A 20357-nucleotide genomic window follows, 5' to 3' on the forward strand; every position below is an offset into this window, starting at 1 on the left:
ATCAAGAGGCTTTTCAGTTTCTGCCATAAGGGTGGTGTCATCTGCATATCTGAGGTTGTTGATATTTCTCCCAGCAATCTTGACTCCAGCTTGTGTTTCTTCCAGTCCAGCGTTTCTCATGATGTACTCTGCATATAAGTTAAATAAGCAGGGTGACAATATACAGCCTTGACGTACTCCTTTTCCTATTTGGAACCAGTCTGTTGTTCCATGTCCTGTTCTAACTGTTGCTTCCTGACCTGCATAGAGGTTTCTCAAGAGGCAGGTCAGGTGGTCTGGTATTCCCATCTCTTGCAGAATTTTCCACAGTTTATTGTGATCCACACAGTCAAAGGCTTTGGCATAGTCAATAAAACAGAAATAGATGTTTTTCTGGAACTCTCTTGCTTTTTCCATTATCCAGCGGATGTTGGCAATTTGATCTCTGGTTCCTCTGCCTTTTCTAAAACCAGCTTGAACATCAGGAAGTTCACAGTTCACGTATCGCTGAAGCCTGGCTTGGAGAATTAGGGTACTAGATTAGGGTGGCCTTAATGCAATGACTGGTGTCCTTAGCAGAGAGAGGAAACACAGGGAGACAGAAAAGATGGTCACATGAAGACAGGCGGAGATTGGGTGATGTGGCTACCAGCCAAGGAGTACTGGGGATTGCCAACAACTACCAGAAGGTGGAAGAAGTAGGAGAGGGTATGACCTTGATGATCACACCTGGATTTCAGACTTCTGGGCTCCAGAAGCAGCCTCTGGAAGCTCGCATCTTACCCAGCCCCTCTATGTGTGCACATAGACATGCACGTATGCTTCAGTGGACAGGCTGAGGCCTGGAGGAGAGGGAGGACAGTCTACTCTGCAGACGTGAGACACTAAGTGTCCAGATACGGGCTCTGAGGATCATCCGCGGCAGGTCTGCGGGGATGGAGAGCTGGCTCATTCTCTCAGAGCCTGGGTCAAGGGCTCCAGCCAAAATGGGGCTGTGTTTTGCCTCCTGTCCTGGTCACCGCTACCCCTTGGGCTCTTTCTCCATCAGTCAAGGGAAACGTTCCTTTCTGCAGGACTGAGGGACGGTTCTTCACAGATCTGTCGCCAACCGCTACTGCGTCCCCTTTCCCAGTCAACAATTGGATGAACTCTTGGGGAGCACCCTGGGGAAGCAGCTGGGCCTATGAGCCTATTGCGGTGCACCTGCACGACAGCTGGTGCGCTTGCACGACAGCTGGGGCCAGGATCCGGGAGCTGAAAAAGAGAGCCACGGCAGATCCTAGAGCCGAGATATCCAAGTGGGAGCTATAGCAGGTTCTAGAGCAGGCGTGTTGCCCATAGAAGTCAGTGCATCCTAGGCCCTGACCGGTAGACTAGGGCTGTTGCCAGAGGGCAGGGCTGGGCTCCAGCTCAGAATCAGGGTCCCCCGGGTCTCCCCGAGCCTCCAGCAGACCTGTCCAAGCAAGCCAAGATCCTTCCCGGGTCCCGCGCCCGGAGCCCCGCGCCACGCACGGCGCAGGCGCGCCGACACTCCCCGTGGCCCGAGGGGCCTTCCAGCCCCGCCCCTGCCGTGTGCGCATGGGCGGAGCCCAGAGGGGTGGGGTCTGCGTCGGGGCGGGGCCGAGCCTGGCCTATAAAGGCGGAGGCGACGCGACGCGCCCGGCTCCTCTCGGCGGTGGCGGCCCAGGCCGAGGAGTCCGCGGTGGTGGCAGCGGCGGTGGCGGCGCTGTTCCCCGCGCGGTCCGCGCAGCGGGGTCCGGGCTGCGCGTCTCGGGCGGCGGCACTGCGGCCCCGGCCCGCGCCCGACCCCGGTGAGTGTGGCCCTGCGACTCCGGCCCGGCCCGGCTTCGGCCCGGGCGCGGGGATCGGGCCCCACGGAGTCTCGCCGCCCTGGCCCGGGCTCCCGGCGCAGCCGGCCGCGGCCACTCAACGCCCTCCTTTGTCTGCTCCCGCCTTCAGGGTCCCCTCCCCTGCCGCCCCTCTCCCACGGGCCGCCCCCCCGGGCCCCGCGTCCCCTCCCCCGCTGGCGGGGCCCGGACAGAAGATGGTGCAGAAGAAAACAGCCGAACTTCAGGGCTTCCACCGTTCCTTCAAGGTGAGGGTCAGGTCGGTTTGGGGGCGCCCAGGGCTGGACCACTGGAAAGGCCGGTGGTGGGACTTGGAGCCCGCCCCCTGGTCCCACGGCTCATGCCAACCTCACCCTTTGCCTGGGACTGCCCCAAGCCTGGTATGCATTGTGGGGGAGGTGATCTTGGGCCACAGTCCTGTCTCAAGCACCCTGGGACCTGTGGGGTCTTTATTCCAGGAGCTCCCCAGTCTGTGGGGCCCCTACCCATGTGTACCCCTGAAGACCCCAGCCAGGCATGTGCTTGTATGGGGAGGGATTCAGTATGCCACAGTCAGTTTCTAGTGCCCTGGGGCTTCTGGAGTCTTTACTCCAAGAACCCCAGGCAGAACTGGGGGCCCCTGCCCATGAGGGCCCCTGGCTGTGTGTCCCCTGCAGACCCCAACTGAGTGTGCACTGCTGGGGCAGTCAGCAGCCACAGTCCTGTCCCCAGCATCATGGGAGGGCTTGGGAGGGTCTGTTGGGTTCTTCCTCCAGGAGCCCCAGACTGGGCTGCAGTCCCTGGGACACCCTTCTGGGTGGTCTACAGAATGGGGCAGTGGATTGAATACCTTCCCAGCTCTGCATCTCCCAGACACCCCAGGCCCAAGTGCTATTTCCTGTCAGAGCAGGAAGTTTCTGTGGCGGCCCCATGGCCGTGGCAGCCGAGTTCTGGTCTCAGATGAGCGAGTCTGGGGGGGGCGGGCAGGTGTTAGGCAGGGTCCCCACAGAGCCTGGCCCTGGGGAGGCAGTGATGTCAATGGCCACCCCACCCCGCTGGCCGGGTTATGTAATGGCTTCCCTGGGCCTTCTTGGGCAAGGACCTGTTGCCCTGTAGAGAAGGCAGGACCTGGGTGTGTGTGTGTGTCTGTGTGTGTGTCTGTGTATGTGCATGCTTGAGCTCCAGTGCCTACAGGTGAACTGCAACCAGGGTAGGAGGAGCAAGCTGAGACTAGGTTAAAATTCCCAGCCCATCCAGGCAGCGTCCCAGGCCAGCGCCCCACCCCTGCCCACATGCCTGTCATCCTGGCTTCCCCCTGCCTCCCAGGGCAGCTCCAGCCTTGGCATGTCCAAGTGTTTGGGGCTGGGCGGGAGCAGGGTGGATGAGAGATGTCCCTGGTAGTGGTCTGTCCCCTCTGGGGGCTGGGCGGGAGCCAAGATGGGGTCAGCGTGTGGGGCCAGCATGGTGGCCAAAACACACTTGAACTTTCTGGATGGTTCCACCCACCTCCTGCCAAGGCCTGCTGACTGGAGGCCTGCAGCCAGCCCTGGGCCTGGTCTGGCTACACTGCCTGGTAGCACGGACTGGCCTCTGGAGGCCACAAGACAGCCCTACACCGAGGTGGGACTGTGGGAGCCCTGAAGGAGTTGGAGGGACCCTGGGCAGGGAGTCCTGGCTCTGAGGTGGCCCTCTTAGTGGCCAGGGCTGGCCACTCTCAGCGTCTCCTCCAGCTGCACCCAGCTGCTCCCCTGGTCTGCCAGATGTCTTTGATGTGTTTTCCCCCTTTTAAGATGGGAAAGTAGAGGCTTGGAAGGTGTGGGCCTTCCCCCCACCCCACCCCGCAGGCCCTCTGCACATGGTGACAAGGACACAGGAGCAGACCTGCTGTCCCTTAATCTTGGTGGCTTGGCCATCTCTTCTCTCCAGGGTCCAGCTCTTTGCACTGGAGGCTAGGATGGGGCAGGGGGTTGGTCAGAACCCAGAGGCTCTCTCAGGTCCTTGCACCCTTCTGTAGTCCTACGATTCCCCTCAGGTGCTCAGATCAGTAGTCTGGGGTCAGTAGCTGGTGAGGAGCCACTGGCCGCGAGCCTCACGTCCACTCCTGATCACCCCCACGGTGCCACCCCTCCTCTCCTCCCCGGTGGAGGTGGTCACCCAGTGCCAACTTATCGGAACACTGATTGCCAGCGCTGGCGCAGCTGTGTCCCTGACCCCATGGGTGCCAGAGCCCTGGGCGGGCAGGGCAGGGGCTGGTGGCTGAGCCCGCGCACACTGGCTGCTGTGCTGCCTCCCTCCCTCGCCCCCGCCCGCTGGGCCTCCTAGCAACTATCTGCAGGCGGGTGGGGAGTCCAGGCGGGCCCACGCCTGTTTTTCAGCCGCTCCCTCTGACCTCTGCCTGCCCCTCTGCTGCCGGACTGGCTTCCGGGCCTCCTGTCTGAAGGAATCTGGCCTGGCCTCTTCTGCCGGTGGACCCCTGGGTGTTCCTGGAGGGTCTCCTGGCATTTCTTCTCTGTCAGATGGCCCTCCTGCCAAAGCCCTGGGTCCAGTTGTTCCAAGGCCCAGAGAGGAGCAGCAACTTGACCCAAGTCATCCAGCGTCAGGGCTGGCACCTTGGCTGTGTGTGCAGGCCCCCCATACCCACCTGAAGCCCTGGCCACCTGGTGCTCCCTGAATTGTGGAGCTCAGGAGAACAAGCTCCTAGAGGACCTGGTGGGCCTCAGCATCCCAACCCTCATGCCTTGCCATGGCTGCCAGTCGTCATGCTCAACCTGCTCTACAGGAACATATCTATCCCAGTTGTCTTTTGTTGGGAGGAACCCCAGCCGCCTTTGTTACTGGGTTAGGGTCCCTTGCAGAGGACCTGGAGGCCGTCGGGGGTGACCTTGAGCTGGCCCCTGCTTGCTACACGTGTTGTTTCCTTAGCTGGACACCAGGGCCTGTGAGGGGTTCCCTCCTGTGGGCTGTGGCCAGGGCAGGGCTGGGCAGGGAGCAGCCAGTGCTCATGTGGGAGACCATAGGCACCTCTCCCTTGTGCCCCTGCATGGGTCATGGTGGTGAGGATCTGAAAGCAGACGAGGAGTGGGGTCAGAGCAGGAGAGGAGGCTCAGAGCTGGGGGATGGGGGTACATCACAGGCAGTGTGGTGGCAAGAAGGTGCAGTGGGGACGAGAGGACAGGTGAGGCAAAGGGGACCTTGCTGCCCCATTTCACAGAGGGGAAAACTGAGGCCAGGAGGCCATGGGAAAGCAGGCAAGGCCACCTGGCTGGGAGCCCCACCCAGGGAAGCCAGTGATGCAGTCCCTCCCAGTGGCTGCCCCACGCCTTTGATCCCTGTGCCAGGTAATGGTGCTGGCCCCATCCTGCAGGTGAACAGACCAAGGCTCATGACACAGCCTGCGCCCCACGGTAATTCAGGCCTGGCCTGGGAAGCGACACTCCCTCCCTACCTGCAACTGGCCTCTTCCTGTACCACATCCCCTCAGCATAGGCCCTGACGGCTGCAGGTGGGGGGTGAAGGCTCAATTTTCTGGTGGCCCGGCAAAGCCAGGCTTTGTGCCCTTCAGTGTGTGGACAGGGAGAAGGCCTGAGCTCTGTCCTTTCCTCTCCTGCAGGGGCAGAATCCTTTCGAGCTGGCCTTCACCCTAGACCAGGCCCGCCACGGGGAACCTGACTTCAGCCCAGAGTGCCCAACCCGCCCTGGTGAGGGGCTGAGGGGAGGGCACGTCTCTGGTGGTGGAGCGGGGGAGGGCTGGGCCGCCTCCTGAGCTGGGTGGGCCTCACCTCTGGCCCTCCTGGCACAGATATGCCCACAAGCCAGCCCATCGACATCCCTGATGCCAAGAAGAGAGGCAAAAAGAAGAAGAGATGCCGGGCCACCGACAGCTTTTCGGGCAAGTTTGAAGGTGAGTGGAGCAGGCTGGGGTGGGGGCTTTGGGAAGATGGGCTGGCCCAGGGAGGCTCTCACCCCCACCGCTGGGTTCACAGATGTCTACCAGCTGCAGGAGGACGTGCTTGGGGAGGGTGCCCATGCCCGTGTGCAGACCTGCATCAACCTCATCACCAACCAGGAGTATGCTGTCAAGGTGAGCCAGCCCACAGCACTGGAGCGCGCCCCTTGCCTCTCCCCAGCAGCGCCGGGGTCTGGCACCACCAGAGGTGGCAGAAGGAAGGGAGCTGGCATCTGAGCTGCCGGACTGACAGCCGGGGAAAACCAGTGTCTAAAAATGGCCCCAAGGCTGGTGACTCAGGCCACCCCTGGGAATCTAGGTCAGTCCAGGCTGAGCCCCCAAGTCCAGGTGAGAAGTGACCAGGGGTGGCATGCCGGCACAGGTGGCCAAGGATCTGCTGCCAGAGGGGTCGCCGAGAGCTGGGGGTTCAGTCAGAGCCAGTGCTCACCTGCTGGGTCATTCAGGCTAGGTTCCTGTTCCAGGGCTAAGGAATGCTTCTGGGCATTGATAGAGATCAAAACCCTATAGTCTGAGTCTGGGGAGCTGGGCACCTGGGAAGACCAGGGCAGGCCTGTGAGAGCCTCCTGCCTGCCCTGTGCTGCCCTGACCCAGGGTGTGGCCACGAAGCCTGTGTGCCTGGCCAGGCATCAGACCCACCTTCTGAGAAGCCTTCCAGGCTTCCCTCGTGACCTCTGCATCTGGGCTGGGTGAGGTCATGGGAGGCTGGTTGCCCAGGAAGGAGGGCCAGGTACTCCAAGGCAAGTGGAACTGGCTAGAAACCTCAGGCCTTGGTGGAAGCCTGGTGACCTGGGTAGCTGTGGTCCCCGCCCCTTGGGAGTGCCTGGGTCGGGTGGATGATGGTGCCACAGGACTGGACACCTAGCATCAAGCACTCTCTGCATAGTTGGAGGGCTCCTGAACCCTCCTTTCTATGGGCCTTGCTGGGCAGGCTGGCTCCTGTCACTCTGACGGACAGGGAGACCAAGGCGAGGAGTGGTTAGACTAGATGTCTGGGTGGGAACCCCAGAAGGCCACATCCCTCCTGAGAGGGACTGCTGTCTCCTTCATGGAGTGGGGGCCCTAGCCACGTTCACAGGAGATGGGATGAGGTTCAGTTAACTCTAGAAGGGCACGACTGGTGGCACTGTGTCAAGGGAGCCCCTGGAATCTGTGGGGCAGGTGTATCTGTCACTCGACAGGTGGGATAGCACTTCGGGTGGTGGCCCAGGCCCAGTGGCCAGTGGACATGGTGCCAGCTTATTGCTGGAGCCTGGCCAGCAGAACATACCATAGGCATTCCCCTAGGCTGCTGGTGGGACGGAGCCCCGAACATGCTGGTGACCAAGTCTGCCCACACACCCAGTGAGAGGGAGCCCAAGGTCCAGCCTAGGAAGAGGGTCCCAGCAGGTGCTGGGGGTGTCCCCCCAGATTAGCGTAGGACTGGGAGACAAGATGTGGTGATATGGTGCCTGGGCAAGGAGGAGAGCTTGGTGGGAGCTCGGTGCCCCAGGTACCTCTACTCCCCTGGGTTGGGTATGAGTCACCACAGTGGCCCCCAGTGCTCCGGGCAGTGGGTGGGGGGCACCTCGTCTAAAGAACCTGCTGCCCTGAAGGGGTAAGTTGCAGGGGCCCCAGGTCCAAATCGGCCTGCTCCAGTAGGAGAGCTCCAGCTCCTCTCTGCCTCTTCTGCCATGTTACCCCTCCTGGGAGGCCTCTGGGGACACGCTACCCCATTTGTGCTGACACCACAGTTTGACTTCCGGTAAATTCTGGGCCCCCATAGGAGAGCTCTGCTTTCCAGAGCTTAAAAGTCCAAGCTCTGATGAGTTTCAGGCGTGACCCAGGGGAAGTTTCTGGTGGGCTGTGGAGGACCTGGCTGGCCCAGTTGTGTTTCTGTATGTGTGTTTGTCCTCACCACCCCTATACCCCCCACCCCCGGCCCTTTCAGATCATTGAGAAGCAGCCGGGCCACATTCGGAGCAGGGTTTTCAGGGAAGTGGAGATGCTGTATCAGTGCCAGGGACACAGGTAACATGACCTAGCCTTGTCACAGCACGGGGCCCCTAGGCACCTTTCAGTGGATGAATGGGCCCGAGAGCCTCCTCATCACCCACAGTGGCCACTTAGTGAGCACCCACTGTGTGCCAGGCCCTGTGTCGTGGGTGGGCCCAGTGGTGGGCAAGCCAGACAGTCTGAGGTGGGCAAGGTGGAAGCAGGCCTGTGGCCCTAGGCCCATGCCTCCTGCTGGCAGGTGGAGGTGGAGGAGGCACACCCCTCCTGGGCAGGGCTGTGGCTGCGGCTGCATGTGGGCCTGAGGAAGCCTCAATCCTTCCCCTGCTCCTCTGCCCTGCACCCCAGGAACGTCCTCGAGCTGATTGAGTTCTTCGAGGAGGAGGATCGTTTCTACCTGGTGTTTGAGAAGATGCGGGGTGGTACGTGCGGCCTGGCGCAATTTCTGTCTGGATCCCGATGGGCCTGGGGGCTCAGGGCCACCAGGGAGAAACTTCCAGGGGGCCTGCCCATCAGAGGGACCTTAGGGGTCCAGGGTGGTGGCCCCTGCCAGGGTGGGGTGGGTGCTGGGCGTTGGGCAGTGGAGGTGACACCTGTGTATTCTGGCCCAGGCTCCATTCTCAGCCACATACACAAGCGGCGGCACTTTAATGAGCTGGAGGCCAGCGTGGTGGTGCAGGACGTAGCCAGTGCCCTGGACTTCCTGCACAACAAAGGTGGGTGGCCGGGCCGCCTGCCCCAGGGGTCCACCCATGCACCCAGTCCACCTGCCCAGGACTCCTGAAAAACGTGCCCACCCTCCCTTGACCAGCGCTGGCGGTTCTTGGTTCTCTCGGCAGGCATCGCCCACAGGGACCTAAAGCCGGAAAACATCCTCTGTGAGCACCCCAACCAGGTGAGGGGCACAGAAGGGGGCGGCCTTCCTTTCGGACCAGGCCCCCAGGACCCAGCCCTCACAGCCCGTTCCAACCCCGCCCAGGTGTCCCCCGTGAAGATCTGCGACTTTGACCTGGGCAGTGGCATCAAACTCAACGGGGACTGTTCCCCCATCTCCACCCCAGAGCTGCTCACCCCGGTGAGGGCCTGCGAGGAGGGGCAGTGCTGGCAGGGCCGGAGGGGGCGGGAATGGTCCCGAATCCGGTCCCAGACCGCAGTTGCATAACCTCAAGGTGCGGATCCTGCTTGACTGCTGCGGCCTCAAAGTTTGAGCTTCCGCTTAGCAACAGCCGCTGATTGGCTGGGCAGGGCCGCAGCCGCGGGCTCCATGGGCCTGGGCGTGCTCCAGGCACCTGTTGATTGGGTGGGGGCGAGGGTTAGGGGTGGGGCCGGCTCCCTCGGTGGCTTCTGATTGGTCGGCAGGGCGAAGGCGGGGCTGTTTTCTTTAGTAGCCTCTGATTGGTCGGGCACGGGCTTCAGGAAGTCCAGGTCGGTGAGCCCCCTCCCGCCTCCGCGGGCCATAACGCCCTGCCCCCACCTGCAGTGTGGCTCCGCAGAGTACATGGCCCCGGAGGTAGTGGAGGCCTTCAGCGAGGAGGCCAGTATCTACGACAAGCGCTGCGACCTCTGGAGCCTGGGCGTCATCCTCTACATCCTACTCAGCGGCTATCCGCCCTTTGTGGGCCACTGCGGCAGCGACTGCGGCTGGGACCGCGGGGAGGCCTGCCCCGCCTGCCAGGTGCGAGTGGCGGCCTGCTGTGCACCCCTCCCCCAGCACTCCGCCAGGCCTGCCTCGGCCTGCGCGCACACACTCACACACAGGCTGCCACACACAGGCTGCGCACCTTCACCGCGGCCTGCCTGGTGCACCCCAAGGCCTGGTCTATGTACACACTTAACCCCCACCCTAGGGACCGGCTCGTGCTGCCCTGTGTGTACACAAACCCACATCCAACCGCAGGTCCTGTCTCGTGTAGCTGGCCACATTAGCAGGCCACTGCCTCTGCATTTCCAGAGGCTCTTTGGGAGCCTGAGGGTAGGAAGCTGAGGTAAAGCAAGGCCTATGATTTGGGGTGGTCAGGTTCTGGCCTTCTACAGACCACCTGAGGCTCAGGCGTCATGGCCTGATTTCCCCTTGATTCACCTCACTCCAGCAGAGCCCAAGTGCCTCCTGGAAGCCACTCTCTGGCCCAGCCTCCCAGTACCCCAGCTTTGCTAGCTGAGCTCAGAACACTTTCCCTAACCCTAAGCCCAGGCCCAGGTCACACGGATGTGGTGGAGGAGGGTGCTCCTCCAGGTCCCGGCTTGCCCATCCAGGCGTTGGGGACATGGCCTCAGCCCTTGCTAGCTGCAGCTGACCCCTCTCCCTGTGTCCTCTCCAGAACATGCTGTTTGAGAGCATCCAGGAGGGCAAGTATGAGTTTCCAGAGAAGGACTGGGCCCACATCTCCTTTGCTGCCAAAGACCTCATCTCCAAGCTCCTCGTCCGCGATGCCAAGCAGAGGCTGAGCGCTGCCCAAGTCCTGCAGCACCCTTGGGTGCAGGGGGTGAGTGGGAGCCCCAGGAAGCGTGGGAGTCCTCAGACCTCCATCAAGCCTTTGCCGATGGGCCTGGGTTATTCAGAGCAAGGGTCGAAGAGCCCCAGAGTGAGCTAGGGCGCAGTAGGGAAACCCCCACTGCCTGCTGGCCAAGTTCAATCTGCACTGCAGGCACTCCTCGTTGCCAAGCTCTGTGTCCAGGAGGTGCTGGGGCCTCCTCTTTTCTCGAACAGCGTCAAGCTGAGGTCAGCCAGGTGGCACTCGGGCAGCAAGCCAAGGTAGACTCATGGCCTGCCAACGGCAGTTCCAGGCTCTCTACCCACCAGTCTGGGAAAAGCACGATGTGTCTATCTTCTGCCCAGTGGTCGTCCCAGGGGGTAGGTGCTTAGGCCAAAGGTCGGCACCGTGGGGAGCAAAGACTCAAGGTGGAGGGGGCTTTCCACCCTCTTCCAGGAGCTGGGAACCACCTGGAAGGGGCAGCTGTGCTGAGAGGCAGGCCCCGCCCCCAACTTGGCGGGTCACCTGCAGGTGCGCTACGTTCACCACCCCTGTGCTCTGGTGTTCTCGGAGTCAGCCGGGCGGCACGCGGGCGGGCGGGCTCTCCTCTCCAACCTCGCCTCTCCTGTCTCCTTGCAGTGCGCCCCGGAGAACACCCTGCCCACGCCCATGGTCCTGCAGAGGTGAGGCCCCAAGTGGGGAGCCCTAAGTCCAGGAGGGGCGCTAAATGTTAAGATGAAAAAAACCCTTTCAGTCCTGGAGCAGGGAAGCTGTCCAAGCGCTTGGGTGTCCTTATATCAGGTGCAGAGTTTGTGACTCCAGGGGGGCTCCAACCTACTGCCGCCCCAGCCCCACACCCACCCATCCGAGACTGGGACCTCTTAGGGCCTGCGGCCCCTCCTCTGGAGTACTGCACTGGCCCCGGGCGGGGCGGGGAGGGCGGGGAGGCGAGGCTACTTCTCCCTCCTTGGTGACCCCCAACCCCGCCCGGTCCCCAGGAACAGCTGTGCCAAAGACCTCACTTCGTTCGCGGCCGAGGCCATTGCCATGAACCGGCAGCTGGCTCAGCGCGAGGAAGACGCCGCGGAGGAGGAGGCGGAGCAGGGCCAGCCCGTGGTCATCCGAGCTACCTCACGCTGCTTGCAGCTGTCCCCGCCCTCCCAGTCCAAGCTGGCCCAGCGGCGGCAGCGTGCCAGCCTGTCTGCGGCCCCCGTGGTCCTGGTGGGAGACCACGCGTGACGCCTTCCTTCCCTCTGTACATAGGCCTTCCCCACCCGTCAGATCTAAAAAGATTTTTTAAGCTATTGCCCGCCCGCCGTGACCAGCGGGCTCCCCTCCCCCCCTCCCCTCTTTCCCCCTCCCGGCTGGATTCCGAGGCGCTCTGCTCAGCTCGGGGGTCTTTTTATATAAGGTTTTTGCTGGGTTTTTTTTTTTCTTTTTCTCTCCCCCCAACCCCACCTTCCAATAGTGTTAAAAGCAAAGCAGGCTCCGGGGGGAGGAGAGCGGAGGGCGCGCGGCCGGGTGGGCCCTCATGCCGCCCCGCCCGGAACGCCTCGGCCACTGTGAAGGCCCCTCTCTCCGCCCGCGGGACTCAGGAGAGGAGGGCGTGGCGTCTCCTGGGCCGGGCGGGGCCCCGCCGCCCTCTCTGGCCCTCGCGGTGTTTTCAGGGACCGGTCCACCCCCACCTCCCCTGGATGAGACGGTAGCTCCTTCCCTCCCCATAGACACCCTGGTGGGCGGCGGGGCCGGGGGTTTCTCAGGTCTCCGCGGTCGCGGGAGCGGAGACTGGGGCGGGGAGGGCGGAGTGACGCCCACTGGACACCCCACCCCCTCCCGCCGACTGACAATCGGGGCTCCCTCGAACCTTGACCTTAAGCTGCAGCTGATGGGCCCTCCTCTGGCCCCTCCACTGGGGACTGCCCACCCGGGAGGAGGGCGCCAGGGCGAGCGGGAGGGGCTGGACAGGCGCCCGTCAGCCGACGTGGGGGTCCCGCGGACCCCAGACCCGGGCACCCGAGTGCCCCTTCTCAGGGCTCAGTCTGACCACGGCCACGTCCTGCCCGGCCGCCCCTCGGGTCCGGCGTGGATGCCCCGTCAGCCCCCCTCCCCCGCCCCGGGCGGCGTCTCTGCCCCGCCCACCTTCAGGAAAAGGCCGCAGCTGCTGCCCCGTCCGCCCGCGCCCGAGTCAGACGTTGTCGCGTGACCCGCTGGTCTGGGGAGTCTGGGCCCTCCCCGATCTGACGCCTGGGCCCTCGGGTGGGAGACACTATGCAATACACAGGCTTCCTTTTCTACGTGCACACGGGCTTCTGCCGGGGCGGGGCGGGGGGGGTGGGCGGTGTGTGTGGTGGAGGGCGCGGGCAGGGAGTCCCCAGGGTCCCGGCCGGCTTCTGCGGGTACCCCGATCCGGCTTCTAGTCGTTCGTTCTGTTTCGTTAGTTTTCTAAAACAAAAGTTGACTTCCCTTCCCTGTTGAAGAATACTTGAATGTGGGGGGAGGGGTTCGAGGCGTGGGGAGCTCGGGCGCCGTCTCTGCGGTCCCCCCACGTCTGGATGTTGTCACAGTCCTAGGTGGCTGGTGGGGGCCGCCGCCCCTCCCCGCCCGCCGGATCTGTGGACTGGCCTTTCCAAAGACTCCGGGGGTGGGGAGGCCACCCCCCCACCATCATTTCTCTCCCATTTGTGATTCCACGTTTTGCAGCCGAGAATTCTGCCTTTTTGTAAAAAAAAAAACAAAAAAACAAACGGACTCTCGCCCGCTGCGAGGCGCCATGGCCATTTTACTCGGGAAAGCTGAGCTGTGAACCGCTTTTTTTTTTTTTTTAAATCCAAAGGTGGGACATCCACTTCCTCCCCGCTGTCTCGAACAGTGCGGCCCGGAGGACTGGTCAGAACCGTTACTGTGAATGAGCCTGGCTCTCAGGCTGCTCCGGCGCTAGGGGAAGGGGGCACAGCAGTGTTTCAATGTTAAGATGGGTAAAAAAAAAAAAAAAAAAAGATTTTTTTTAAAGTGGGGGAAAAACATCCAAGCACTTTAACTCCACTCTACCAGGTGAGCTGATACAGCTCAGAAGTTTTCCTTTACACCAACTGTCAATGCCGGAATTTTGTATTCTGTTTTGTAAGGATTTAATAAAAGTTATAAAAACCCGTTTGGGTGCTCACATCGTGGCTTTCCGTTGTCCTGAAACAAACTGCCCCAAACCTAGTGTCCCAAAGCCGTATTGTTATTCCTGACGGTGCTATGAGTCAGGGATGCAGACGGGGCTTGAAAGGCTCTGTTAGTCCTTGCGCCAGGACACCTGGGTCCTCCACTGGGAAGGTTCATCACCCACAGGTGTGGGCTGGGCTCATGCTGAGGCTGGAACCTGGGCCAGGTACCCACAGGGGGTCTCCTGTGCGACTTGGGCTTCCTCATGTGGCTGGAGGATCTGAGCAGCCTGGCTTCAGAAGGCATGTTGCATGGCCTCCCCAAGTCCAAGGTCAGGTGGAGTTCAGCAAGCAGCTGTCCCAGGTCCAAAGGGAGGGAGGAAAACAGCTTTGAGTCGGGGCGGGGCACCTCTGGACAATGCAACCTAATTCAGCAAAACCCAGTAATTCAGACCTCCCCCTCATGGCTGGCCCTCCTCCCTCTCTAGACTCCTCTCAACCCTGATTATATTCTTGCCATCTGCAGGTATTTGCTGGACAGCCCAGGGCTGACTTCAGATCCTTCATGGGGGAAGCAGTGTGTCAGGGAGGGCTTCCTGGAGGCAGAAGCCAAAGGGTAGGGGGCTGTGAAGTCCAGTGGTTAAGGACAGCAGACAGGCTGGAACCCCAGGCCCTTTCAGACTGCTGTGCTTATCAGTTCCCTCATCTGACAGCAGGGGTCCTGAGAAAAAGCCAGGTGAAGCCAGCAGGTAGCACAGCAAGAAGGCAAGAAGAAAGCAGATGAGGGACTTCCCAGAGGTCCAGCGGTTACAACAACGTGCTGCCAGTGCAGGGGACATGGGTTTCATCCCTGGTTGGGGAACTAACATCATACCATGTGGTGCCACCAAAGGGGTGGAGCGGGGAAATCCTCTGCAGGGCCTGGAATGGGCCAGTCTAGGATCAGCCCCTGGAGCCTTCTGTGTCTGGCTTCTGTCTCCAAACATCACGTCCTCAAGATTCACATGTGTTGCAGCGTGTGTTGGTGCCTCACTCCTCTTCACACCTGAATCATAGCCCCATTGTCTGGACCACACTGTGTTTATCTGCTGCCCACCGATGGACATTGAGGTGTCCTGCTTTCTGGAGTAGCGAGTTGTGCTGCTGTGAACACAGCATACGTTTGTCTGGATGTTGTTTCATTGCCCCTGGGTGGACACCCATAGAAGGAATGCGAGCAGGGCACATCCAATGGATGTCATTTCAGAAGGACTGATGTTGTCGCCATGTGGAGTGTGGGCTAGGGGCCAAAGGACCCCGTGGGGCACCACTGTCTCCCTTGCAGCCAGCCCAGTGAGGGCTGATAGGCCTACAAGGGTGGAGCCCAGAGAGCAGATGGATGCTTTGCAGGGAGTGGTATCTAGCAGTTCCTAGGGACAGCCTGGATGTTGTGAAGTGGGGCTCAAAGGGGGCTCTCCCTCCCCTGCCTAGGACCCCAGGCTTGGCAAGTGGCACCTCCTCCCTGACTTGGCCCTACCTGAGGAATCTTCAGGGATACCTTGGAGCCTGGCCCCGCTCCTGCATTTGCTCAGCCGCCCTGTGGAACCCTCTTCTCAAGCCCCACAGCTACCCTGCCCCAGCCAGGACCACGGCCCCCTGCCTAGTTCCCCCAAAGCCCGAACTCAATGCTGTCCCTTGCCTGGCCTGGCATATGTGGGGGAAATGGGGTGGGTGCCACATGCTAAACCACCACCCTCCCAGGTGGCATGGGGCCCTGTCCAGCCCTGCCAGGCCGCGCCACTGACCTCTGCCTGCCCCCTGCCGCCTGCCAAGACCTGGCCACCAGGCACAGCTTGTTCCCTGAGCTTCAGCCCTAAGTTTGATGTTTGTGGTTTCCTCTCGGCCGGCCCCACCCCTCCCAGCCCGACCCCGCCCCTTTCACGGCGGGCCCGGCCCTTCCACGTCTCCTGTAGGAGTGGCAGGAAAATCCTGGAGACAGAGGAGCTGAAGGCTTTTCCGGGCTGGCCTTGGGGCCTCCTGTCTGCGCCGCCGGGAAACGGGGCACAGGGCAGGCAGCTGGTCCAGGGCGTCTGCAAACTGATCTGTCACCCCGAGATTACGAGGAATCATGGGTGATTCTGGAGCTTCCCTCCCCCAGCCTCCAGACAGCCACACACACTGATGTACAGTGCTTAGGATAGGGGAAATAGGACGAGTATACGTCCGGACACTTTGTATTATCGTCCCAGCCTGTAAAGTACACACGCCTGCCTGCATTGGAAGCCTGGAGTCTTAGCTGCTAGACTGCCAGGGAAGTCCCTTAAAACTTTTAAAAATATATTTATTTATTTATTTATTTGAAAAGACCCTGATGTTGGGAAAGATTGAAGGCAGGAGGAGAAGGGGACGACAAAGGATGAGATGGTTAGATGGCATCACGACTCAATGGACATGAGTTTGGGTAAACTCTGGGAGTTGGTGATGGACAGGGCGGCCTGGCGAGCTGCGGTTCATGGGGTTGCAAAGAGTTGGACTCGACTGAACAACTGAACTGAACTGAACTGATTTATTTTTTAGGCTGCACTAGGTCCTGTAACGGAGAAGGCAATGGCAACCCACTCCAGTACTCTTGCCTGGAAAATCCCATGGACGGAGGGCCTGGTGGGCTGCAGTCCATGGGATCACGAAGAGTCGGACACGACTGAGCAACTTCATTTTCACTTTTCACTTTCATGCACTGGAGAAGGAAATGGCAACCCACTCCAGTGTTCTTGCCTGGAGAATCCCAGGGACGGGGGAGCCTCGTGGGCTGCCTTCTGTGGGGTCGCACAGAGTCAGACACGACTGAAGCAACTTAGCAGCAGCAGCAGGTCCTGTATAGTTCTGTGTATTCTTGCCACTTCTTCTTAATCTCTTCTGCTTGTGTTAGGTCCTTACCATTTCTGTCCATTATCATGCCCACCCTTGTATGAAATGCTCCCTTGGTATCTCTTAGATAGATTTTCTTGGACAGATTTCTAGTCTTTCCTCTTCTATTGTTTTTTTCTATTTCTTTGCACTATTCATTTAAGAAGACCTTCTTATCTCTCCTTGCTGTTCTCTGGAACTGTGCATTCAGTTGGGTATGTCTTTCCCTTTCTCCCTTGCCCTTCACTTTTATTCTTTCCTCCATTATTTGTAAAGGCTCCTCAGACAACCACTTAGCCTTCTTGAATTTCTTTCTCTCTGGGATAGGTTTGGTCACTGCCTCCTGTACAGTGTTACAAACCTCCACCCATAGTGCTTTAGGCACTGTCTACCAGATCTAATCCCTTGAATCTATTTGTCACCTCCACTGTATATTCGTAAGGAATTTGATTTAGGTCATACCTGAATGGTCTAGTGGTTTCCCCTACTTTCTTCAACTTAAGCCTGAATTTTGCAATAAGGAGTTCATGATCTGAGCCACCGTCAGCTCCCGCTCTTGTTCTTGCTGACTTAGTTGTAGCAGGATCTTTAGTTGCAGTTTGCAGGATCTAATTCCCTGACCAGGGATTGAACCCAGGCCTCCTGCAAGGGGAGCATGGAGTCTTAGCCACTGGGTCACCAGGGAAGTCCCTCAAAACTGTTTTTTAAAAAAGAAATTTTATTTAAAAAAAAATAACATGAAATAAGCCAGATACAAAAGGTCACATAATGTGTGATCCCACTTCTGTGAAACGTCCACAAAAAGCAAATCCATGAAGACAGAGAGTGAGTTCCTGGTTGTCAGGGGCTGAGGATGACGGCCGGTGGCACTGGGTTTCTTTTGGGGTGATGGAATGTTCTGGAACTACAAGTGATGGTTACACAGCCCTGTGAATATGCTAAATGCCACTAAAGTCTTCATTTTATTTTATTTGGTTGTACCATGGAGTAGGTGGGATCTTGGCTTCCCCACCAGGGTTTGAACCTGTGCCCCTTGCAATGGAAGCTTGGAGTCTTAACCACTGGACCATCAGGGAATTCCCTGAAGTGTTCATTTTAAATGGGTGATTTCATATTCTGTGAATTTCCCTGCAATAAGAATGAAAAAGATGACGGGACCAAGTCTGTACTGAGTCTGGGACACAGTAAGTGCTCACTCAGTGTATGGAAAAGTGATTTATCACCAGCACAGGCGTCTCCACCCTAGAGTTTAGGGATTTGTTGCAGGGTTTGTTCCCAATGCTGTCACTAGTCCGCACACCAGGCCCTCCTGGTGGTTCATCCTCACAGCTTCTTTCATCATCCCGTCCCAGGAAACTGCAGCCTGTCCTGGTCTTTGACTCACCCAGAAAGAAGACAAACTGGTTTAAAGTGAAGCGTGATGAAATTCAGTCGGAGGAAGGACTTACCTCGTTGGTCGAAGCCTGGATGGAGTGAGCTGGCAAAGGAAGGAGGAAAGGAGGGCTGGGTTCTTGGGGCAGGGCCCATGAATGAGCCGGGCACTCCCAGCCCGACTCACTCGCCTCTGGATTTGGACAAGTGTCTGGAGCCCAGTGGCTCTGGGTTCATCATGTGCCGTGAACCCTCTCTGGTCCTAACACTGGGCTATGTTCGTCTCTTCTATCTGCTGGGATTTGTGCTCCCCTTCACACAGGGTTTGGGGTTTGTGGGCGACTTCGGGAAGATGCTGTGGGGTTTCCATGACATCTACCAGTTCCATCTCTCCCCTGCCTTGGTTTCCCTCTGATGACCTCTTGAGAGGATGCCAACCAGAGGGGGTCTGCCCAGTGCTGCATCCGTGGCACCAAGGGGGCCTCCAGGATCTGGGCCCTGGGATGGTGATGTGGAAGGCCCTTGGGGACAGCATCTGGCGGCACGTCCCCAGCACAGACTGGGGGACAAACAGGGACGTGATCCTGTTGCCAGCATTTTTGTTTTGTTTTGGCTACACCACATAGCATGTGGGACTTTAATTCCCCAATCAGGAATCAAACCTGTGCTCTCACAGTGGGAGCACAGAGCCTTAACCACTGGGCCACAAGGGAAGCCCTGTGTCCAAAGGGGCATCCATTCCACAGGTATAAGAACCACATGAAGGTTGTGGGTTGGAGCCCTGGTGCCTCCCTAGCAGAGGTTATCAGCCCAGTGGGTCACCCTTGTCCAGTCTCTGGTCCCTTCATGGTCCTTACTTCCTGGACCGCTTCTCGCTTCACTAGGGAACTGATGCCAAGCGCACCATGGTGAGAAAGCTGCTCATCACCTCTCCAAACCTGGTCCAGGTGCCTCACCTGGGCCTAAAATTTAAGGGGGCATCAACTGCCTGCAATGCAGGAAACTTGGGTTTGACCCTTGGGTCAGAAAGATCCCCTGGGGTGGGAAATGGCTACCCAAACCAGTATTCTTGCCTGGGAAATCCCGTGGACAGAGGAGCCTGGCAGGCTACAGTCCATGGGGTTCCAAAAAAAGTTGGACACAATTGAGCAACTGAGCAGGCACACACACAAATTTGGTCCTGGGGGTAATGTTTGTGCTGAGAATGTTTGCTGGAACACCAGTGAATTACCAGCAGTTGTAAGAACTAACATTTCCCCTAGTGGTAACATTTTGCAAAAGTCTATTACAATGTCACAAGCAGGATCCTGACATGCTACAATCTAACTAGCAAGTAATCACTTTCTCTCTTATTCACTTGCGTGTTTGCAGTTCCTCCTCCCTTTGGTCTCAAAACAAAACTCCACTTATTTCCTGTGCTCACTTGAAAATATTGGGTTGCCCAAAAAGTTTGTTTGGGTTGTTCTCTAAGATGTCCTGGAAAAACCTGAACAGACTTTTGGGCCAACCCAGGAGAAGGTATCAGGTGGGACCGTGGAAGCAGGTGCCTTCCGGTAGGACCTCCTGGAGCAATGAGCCTGTTCTCCGTCTTTGCATCTACCAGCCACACGTGGCTACTGAGCGGGTGCAACGTGACCAGTGCAGGTGAGTTCCCTTTCATTTGTTTATTAATACATTTCTTTGGTCTAGGGGGGCTGCTGTCCTCCCTACCCCTTTGGAGAATGCAGGTCACAAGGCCCGATATCTGTGTTTCACCCCCAATCCTTGGTTGATCCTCAGCCTGTTTGTCCTGAGCCCCGGCCATATAGTTGGTGCTCAATAAATGTGGTGGGACAGGCTGAGTGAGTGAGGGCTCTGGATGGGTGGTCTCTCCTGGCCTTCTAATCATCTCCATATGGTTCTGGCCCCAGCATGTGAGACTGAGTTTGTGCTCAATATGCCCATCTGGAAAATGGGTCAGGGCACTGGAGTACCAGGAGAGTGGGGTCCCCCATCCTTCACACCTTTACCCCTTGCTGGTGCAGATCCTTGGGCCTCATGCCCCCTGATGGCCACATAAGGGAATACACCCCATCTGCAGAGGCGTGCCACTGGTGGCTCAGATGGTAAAGAATCTGCCTGCAATGCAGAGAACCCAGGTTCGACCCTTGGGTCAGGAAGATCCTCCGGACAAGGGAGTGCAACCCACTCCAGTATCCTTGCCTGGAGAATCCCATGGGCAGAGGAGCCTGGTGGGCTACAGTTCATGGGTTGCAAACAGTCGGACACAACCAAGTGACTAACACACACACACACACACACACCCCCGGGATGCACACCACAGAGCAAGAGATGGAAGCAGGGCACAGGGACCCAGTGGGAGTGGGAGCACCCTATGCCCTGCATTTGAGGCTGGGGGCGCTCTGGGTATCCCAGCAGGGAGGAGGTGTCTCAGGTGGGGACATGGAGGAGGTGCAGCCATGGGAGTCACCCACCCGCAGACATGGAGCTGATGTGTCCTTAGTTGGAGCGCGGCCTCCCTCGCACTCTCCTCTCTGCCTGTCTTCCTGTCATAAAGGAAGTTACGTATTTGTCGGCTCCACATCAGAACCACTTTACATCCCAGAATAAACATTTATAAAATATATTTGCACTGTGGGCTAAAAAGAAATCCCAAGGGAATAAGTGTTTTAATTTGTAATGTCCATGGTTTTCCTGATAGCCAGGGGTGGGGGGTGGG

General features: G+C 58.9%; 1 protein-coding gene across 3 annotated transcripts; it reads left to right on the plus strand.

Annotated features, from left to right (window-relative positions):
- Positions 1–1990: 1990 nt before the first annotated feature.
- On the plus strand, positions 1991–13395 carry MKNK2 (MAPK interacting serine/threonine kinase 2). Of its 3 annotated transcripts, none has more exons than XM_061422816.1 (13): positions 1991–2074; positions 5416–5503; positions 5605–5706; positions 5789–5886; positions 7700–7779; positions 8110–8183; positions 8373–8477; positions 8601–8656; positions 8741–8836; positions 9242–9436; positions 10080–10244; positions 10872–10915; positions 11231–13395. In XM_061422816.1, exons 1-13 carry the CDS (start codon positions 2024–2026, stop codon positions 11469–11471), a joined length of 1395 nt encoding a protein of 464 aa, XP_061278800.1. In that variant the 5' UTR covers positions 1991–2023; the 3' UTR covers positions 11472–13395. The 3 variants fall into 3 exon arrangements, with proteins under 3 accessions (XP_061278800.1, XP_061278801.1, XP_061278802.1); XM_061422817.1 differs by lacking the exon at positions 11231–13395 and adding an exon at positions 10689–10763 and having other exon boundaries at positions 10872–10921; XM_061422818.1 differs by lacking the exons at positions 1991–2074; positions 5789–5886.
- The last annotated feature ends 6962 nt before the right edge of the window (positions 13396–20357 follow it).

Source organism: Bos javanicus, chromosome 7, assembly GCF_032452875.1.
Source record: "Bos javanicus breed banteng chromosome 7, ARS-OSU_banteng_1.0, whole genome shotgun sequence".
Classification (NCBI taxonomy): Eukaryota; Metazoa; Chordata; class Mammalia; order Artiodactyla; family Bovidae; genus Bos; species Bos javanicus.